Source organism: Aplysia californica, unplaced genomic scaffold, assembly GCF_000002075.1.
Source record: "Aplysia californica isolate F4 #8 unplaced genomic scaffold, AplCal3.0 scaffold00767, whole genome shotgun sequence".
In the NCBI taxonomy this organism is placed as follows: Eukaryota; Metazoa; Mollusca; class Gastropoda; order Aplysiida; family Aplysiidae; genus Aplysia; species Aplysia californica.
This window is the reverse complement of record NW_004798037.1, coordinates 66,950-74,317: the sequence shown is the minus strand read 5'-3', so window position 1 is coordinate 74,317 and position 7,368 is coordinate 66,950. Positions and strand designations below refer to the sequence as shown.

General features: G+C 42.6%; 1 protein-coding gene across 1 annotated transcript in view; it reads right to left on the bottom strand.

The window, feature by feature from the left end:
* Positions 1-4,576: 4,576 nt before the first annotated feature.
* The window catches only part of LOC101845884 (transmembrane 9 superfamily member 1), a 15,870-nt gene continuing 13,078 nt past the window's right edge, over positions 4,577-7,368 (bottom strand). The window contains exons 13-15 of the mRNA XM_005109326.3: positions 6,913-7,075; positions 6,084-6,275; positions 4,577-5,392 (exon numbers count right to left, since the gene is read on the bottom strand). Coding sequence (XP_005109383.3) covers positions 5,191-5,392; positions 6,084-6,275; positions 6,913-7,075 — 557 coding nt within the window. The 3' untranslated portion in view covers positions 4,577-5,190. The remainder of the gene's footprint in view (positions 5,393-6,083; positions 6,276-6,912; positions 7,076-7,368) is intronic.

Genomic DNA, 7,368 nt, shown 5'->3' with positions numbered 1-7,368 from the left:
GAGAAGCAAAAACGGGCACGGGACGTCTCACTTGTGGGATACAAAGAGAGTCCAGGCGGGCCACAGCAGTCCCACCTCATCGACATCTGCATAAGTTTCTTGTTTTGTTTGTTTGTTTTTTGTGTTTGTTTGAGTACAAAGTAGCACATTGATCGACACACTTCTGGTTGTTTTGTGCTGGGGGGAAAAACAAATGAAATAAGACGGACAGAAACAAAAGAGGGCGAAAAAAGAAGTAGGATAGGATCTACCAGTAGCACCCTCCAACCCTCCACACCTCTAAATGACCACAAGCTTAATAAAAAAAAAAAGGACATCCCCCTCTGGTAACAACATCTCACAAGATAATGCACCCGACATATAATTTGTTGGATTATCTAGGATAAATCCAAATCATAAATATACAAAAGAATAAAAGAATAAATCAAATACAATATATATATGTTAATGTGTGTAGTATTAATAATAACACATACATGATATAAAATATGGCAATATCAGCTGGGAGCAGAGGCAGACAACAGAATGGTCCTCCGGGAAAGGTCAGTAAGAAGGTAGAGTTAGAAGTCACAGGTTTTTTAAAAATTTAATTTTAGTAAGAGCAAGTGTTTCACAGCACTAGAAATACAATAAGTTCGTCATATAAGTGCCGAAGAATAGATTATGTGTTACAAGAGAGTAGTATACACAAAAAAGGAGGAGAGATAAGGACGACAGATGTTTGATAGAAAAGAAGGAGCAAACCACACCAGAGCACCCACCGACCACCCAGCCTTGAAAAAGTCAAGAGTTTGAGTTAAGTAAGAGAAAGAAAGAGAAGGGGGTAAGACGGGGGGGGAAAGAGAACGGAAAGAGAAGAGAGTGGGGATGAAGAGACCATAACACACTCCCCTCCTCAGCTGGTAACACAACAAAACAAAACAGAACATGATGGTAACTAAAACAAGCTAACAAATCACTGGTTGGCGTCCGTCACACGCAGAGCCCAACTCAAGGTCACACTGAGCTTCGTCATTTGAAGGAAGGTGTCCGGAAAAAAAAAAAATGAAAAAATGAAACAATTTTCCAGCAACAAGGAACACGATGATAGCGCTTCTGTCGACTGACACGGTACAAAAAAAGATTGGGGTTACAGAGTTGTTACACATTGTCAAGGTCAGAAAACAATTGCCAAAGTTACTTTAACCCTATCCGTACGTTGTGTTTTACTATCGTATCCATACGACGTGGGGAACTCTGTGCCACCACTTTCCAAAGAGAAAACTTACTCGTTAATCCGATCTGTACGTTTTGCATTTCAGTCTGTCAAAATGATTTTTTGAGAAATACTGAAAGTTTCAAAGAGATCTTCGCACTAGAGGTATTCTAAAATGTGAAGAATACAACCCTGGGGGGTACAAAATGACCCCCGGGCGTACAGATACGGTGAAAAAAAAATAATTCACATTTGAGTGGAAAAATCCTCAGCTGCGATCAAATACTTCCTCATTGGTAACGACCCTGCCTGTCTATCTGATTCTGAGCAACTTTCTCAGATACTTGTTCAAAGAAACCTGGATCCTCTTTATTATACAAGCATGAGATATGTGTTCCGTGTCTTACATCCATACAGTACACCAAGACTGACTTCACATCCGAGTGAGTTTAAAAAAAACCTCAGCTTTTGCATGGTTTTTGTAGAGTTTCGCAGCTCTTGCAGCACTATTATAAGGTCATACAAGTGCCGAAGATTAGAGGTGTTACAAGTGAGTTGCTTTGCCCAAAGCGTGATATCCCTGGTCCTCCAAATCCTTAACAAAGATGGGAAAGCAGCCTGTGATTTTCCAGAGCAAGACTCCCTTCAGCTTCAGCTCCTCATCCTCCCTAAGATGAGCAGTTAGTTTTTTTAACTACTGAAAGACAATTTTAAAACGAGTCTGGCAACTGTGTTATGACCCCCGAAAACGGGAACTTACTTGTTTTTGTTTTAGTAAGAGCTTTACGGCACTTGCAACACAATAAGGTCATATAAGTGCCAAAATTAGAGGTGTTACAAGAGAGTAACAAACACAAAATAGAAGGAGGAGGAGAGATCAGGACGATAGAAGTTTGATAGGAAAGAAGAAGCAAACCACACCAGAGCACCCGCCAACCACCCACTTACTTCACACAACAACAAGTACATCGAAAAAGTGAGTTTCGTTTCATGTTTGACAAAAAGAAAAAAAAAACCCCAACTGAAAAATAAAAGTCACCCGACAATGAGCAAGAAATAACATGAATCAGCAGATCACAGCGACAGATTGAAGCAATAACAAAACCCCAAAAACCCATCAATACCCACCGAAAACAAAACAAAACAAAACAAAGATGTCTCATACTCATAGCAGTGACATCACCAGCCACCTTCAGCATCAACCAACCGGGTATGGATCCATACCCAAGGTCACAAAGAACTCAACTCTGATGACTAAGAACATATAAATATATATATATCTAGATTTCACATTTCTCGAGACAAGAATAAAATAAATTGAACAATCTCCTCCCATTTCCCCCCCCCAGAAAAAAATCACAGCAAGACCCACGCACTCATTCATTCATTCATTCACTGGCGCGGTGGCCACTTCTGCTGACAAAACATCGTGCTACATAACTACGCAACATTCTCCCCCGACCGAAGAACGGTTTCGGAATTCGACAGTCGGTTGACACAAAAAAAACCAAGATGTCAAATTTCGCCTCAAACCGTGTAGCTTGTTCAGTTGACACGACTCCAAACACCCGATTCCCTTGAGGGAGACACTCCATATACATCTATCTGTCACGTCAGATTAAATCAATCAGGTGTCCAGACAATCTCCTAAATACGACGCATTCATGAAAGCCACGCTCACAAATAGACGTATATATCTATCATAAGTAAAAGAAGCTCTGTACAACATATGAAAAACGAACACAGAACAATGTCAGCCAAATGTCATCAGAATTTCATCTTCTAAAAAGTCAAACGGGGGTGTGTGTGTGTGTGTGTGTATGCGTGTGCGCGTCTGTGTGAGTGTGTGCGTGTGTAAAAAAAACATGAATTCATTCGACAGCACAAGAACAAATATTTTTTATCTCGCTCAGGTAAATCCCCCAGAGTTACAGTGAAATAAAGTTGCTTCACCAACAACATAGATTAGAATATTCCTGTACAAGAAGGGGCCTCAACCCACTCAACAATCAACGAGTACCAGACCCACCGGCGACCCACAGTAGCTCAAAGTATCAGACGTCCCACCACGATATCGAAATGAAAATTTCCAATCAGCCAAAGGGCAAATAACAACGAATTTATAATATATATAAAATAATGAATTACAAATATATAAGGGAAGCCATGATAAAAAATTCCCAAAAGAACTGAAGACTGTATTGAAGAACCTAAAAATGAAATGAGGACATCACAATTTTGTTTAAAAGGCGACATCTATTTTTTAAAAAAACAGAAACAAAAAAAAAACGTAAGCTGCCAACTTTTCAAAACCAAAAACCAGACTAAGTGCACGAAGAGTCAAGATGGTGGGCATTAGCCAAGTAACCTCCCCTCCAAACCCTTCCACACACACACACACACACACTCTTCTGCATTCCATAAATTCCAGCAGTTCAAAGTAAACCTGTAACATAGCAGAGATCTCTCTCTCTGTGACTTATGAGCCTCGTAATCCTTATCATTTACTCAATCCCGTCTCAAAATGTCATAACTTTTTTTCTCCATATTTTGGCAAGTCCACAAGGAGCAATACTAGAAAACTAAGAATACGAATTTTTCAATAAGTAAGTAAACGGTCTTCCACATTCAGATTCATAAAACTTATCTAAATTTTATACAAACTGGTTGGCAGCTATGAAAAAAAAAAAACTATTTGAAAAAACAGAAAAGGCGAATAAGAAAAAAAAAAAGAATTTTAAACCCTAGAAAAACAGTACCCATAAAACATCTTGCACAATTGTCAACTTCCTGAACATGATGGAAAGGGGGTTACCGCAATCTTCACAGACAAATTGTCATCCAGCCTTTCCGCATCATCGTTATAATGATTGTGTGCAAGAGAGACAGAGAGGGAGGGAGGGCGAGAGAGAGAAAAAAAGAGAGACGGAGGGAGGGAGAGAGAGAGAGAGAGAGAGAGACAGAGAGAGAGAGACAGAGAGAGCAATAACAAGCCATGAACACAAACCACAAAAATTGGTTAATAAAACAAACTGCGCTGACTGACAGTTTTCCCAATGCGTCAGACTCAACCATGGCCACATTTTGACATACTCAGAACACTGGAGGGCAGAGCCAAATCAGACAGAAAAAAAAGCCAAATACATCAGAGCGCCCACGAACCATCCCCACCGAAAGTACGGTACGGTTCCTCGTACAAGTGTCACAGATTAGAGATTGCAGCTTCTTCTGTCTGTGGAGTAAGTTAATGAGGAGTAAAAAAAACACATAGACATGTCTCTCTGTCTCCTCTCCTTTTCTCTCTTCTCTCTCTTTCTCCCCCCTCCATCTCTCATCGTCTTAACGTAAAAACATAGAGTACAAACTTTTTTTCTTTTTCTCTCTCTCTCTCTCTCTCTCCCTTCCTCTCTCTCTCTGCCTCCTCTCACAGTGTTTGCTCCCACCCATCCACCCTTCCCTTTTTCTCTGCATCAGTATATGTGTTCCCCCTTTCCTCTCTACCCCCTCAGTCCATCGTGATATTGACATAAATACAACCCTCTATCCGCTCTTCCTTTCCTCTCCCTCCTTCTCTCAGTCCATCTTGATGTTGATGGCGTAGATACATCTATCTGCTCCTCCTTTCCTTTCTCTCCTCTCTCCATCTATCCGCTCACTCCTCCTTTCCCCCCCTCCCCCTCCCAGTCCATCTTGATATTGACGTAGATGCATCTGTCTATCCGCTCACTCCTCCTTTCCCCCCCTCCCCCTCTCAGTCCATCTTGATATTGAAGTAGATGCATCTGTCTATCCGTTCACTCCTCCTTTCCTCTCCCCCTCTCAGTCATCATTTTGACACAAATGCATTCCTCTTCCCCCTCAGTCCATCTTGATATTGACATAGATACATCCCTCTATCCTCTCCTCCTTTCCTCTCTCCCCCACTCAGTCCATCTTGATGTTGATGGCGTAGATACATCCGTCTATCCGTTCACTCCTTTCCTCTCTCCCTCCTCTCAGTCCATCTTGATATTGACGTAGATGTAGCGCACAAACTTGAGCGAGGCGAAGAAGGAGACGGTGGCCAGCATGAGGAAGAAGACGTAGCAGGTGAGAGCCGTGTAGCCCAGGAACTCCAGCGTCTGCAGCAGGCCCGACATGTTGGAGCGCTTGTAGTAGTAGAACAGCGCGTACAGGAACACAAACACGCCCGTCGACCTGTGTCAAACACACACAAACACACACAGTGAGATATAGTACTGTACAGGAACACTAACACGCCCGTCGACCTGTGTCAAACACACAAACACAAACACAATGAGATATAATATTGTAGAAGAACACAAACAGGCCCGTCGACCTGTGTAAAACACACAAACACACACGCAGTGAGATATAGTTGTAGCAGAACAGCCCGTACAGGAACACAAAAACGTCTGTCGACCTGTGTAAAACACACACAAACACAGACAAACACACACACAGTGAGACACGTTGGAGCGCTTGTAGTTGTAAAACAGCACATACAGGAACACAAACACGCCCGTTGACCTGTGTAAAACACACACAAACACATACAGTGAGATATAGTATTGTAGAAGAACACAAACACGCCCGTCGACCTGTGTAAAACACACACAAACACACACACAGTGAGATATAGTATTGAGTAGGAGAAACATACACACACAGAGAGACATGTTGGACACAAACATGCCCGTTGACCTGTGTAAAACACCCACACACACACACACCCACACAAACAAACGTACATACCCACACGCACACACACAAACAAACGTACATACCCACACGCACACACACACACACACACAAACAAACATACACACAACCACACACATACCAATACACACAAACACACACACACCCTCAATCGTCCCCAACTCACCCAGCACTAAATATAGAGCGCCACCACCAGCGGTAGTCCTCGGCCGACAGCTGGAAGTAGGTGAGGGCGATGGAGATGCAGGCGGTGACGCTGAGCAGGATGCCGTAGACCACAAACAGGATGCCAAACAGCGTGTACTGCTCGCGGCCCCACAGCGTGGCGAAGATGTAATACAGCTCCACCGAGATGGCGCTGGGGAGGGACGGGAGGGGAGGGGAGGAAACTTGTCATTACTTACAGTCGGGAACAGTTAACACCAATAGATGAAAAAACTTGTCCCTACAGTCAGGCACGGCAGAAGATATTCACCCAGGAACTACTCGGAGACGTACTCCCACACACAGATACACTGTTTTGGGGGGTCAAACTGCGTATCGTTTACTGCAGATCCCACACATAGCCACTAAAACTGTCGCAAATAGACTATTCTCAAGAAAATTTCAAACGTAACTACAAAATATTAAAATTTGGGTTAATACAGCCCCCTGTAACCCCCCAATAGATACTGCAGTCAGGCACAGTTAACACCAATACATGAGAAAACTTGAAATTACAGTAAGTTTAGTTTTAGTAAAAGTTTTATGGCACTTGCAACACAATAAGGTCATATAAGTGCTGAAGATTAGAGGTGTCGCAAGAGATTAACAAACACAAAAAAGAAGGAGGAGAGATAAGGATGATAGATGTTTGATAGGAAAGAAGAAGCAAACCACACCAGAGCACCCACCAACCACCCACGCCCAGATTCAAACTCCAGCGCATGTGTTTCTAAAAATATCCCAGCCTAAAGAGAATTCACTGACAAGACCGCACAAAAGACCACACTTACCTAAACGGCAGGAACCCTCCGATGGCGCAGTGAGCCACAGCGGATCTGTACCAGGGGACACTCGGGATTTCTCGGGAAATATTTTTCGTCCGGCACGGGGCGTCGAAACTGCCGGCATAGTTCTTGCCGAAGATCCCTCCCAGCACGGTCAAAGGATAGCCCACTGAAAGGAAGAGAAAGAAGATTTATTATTTACCTTGGCTGAAGCAACGCAAAGTCTAAACGTCTCTCCAAATTGAAATAGTTGGAGTACAAAGAAGCACTGAGCACAGCAACGAGACATCACACACACACACATACACATTACACACAAAACATACATTACATACACACACACATACACATTACACACAAAACATACATTACATACACACACAAATACACATTACACACAAAACATACATTACATACACACACACATACACATTACACACAAAACATACATTACATACACAC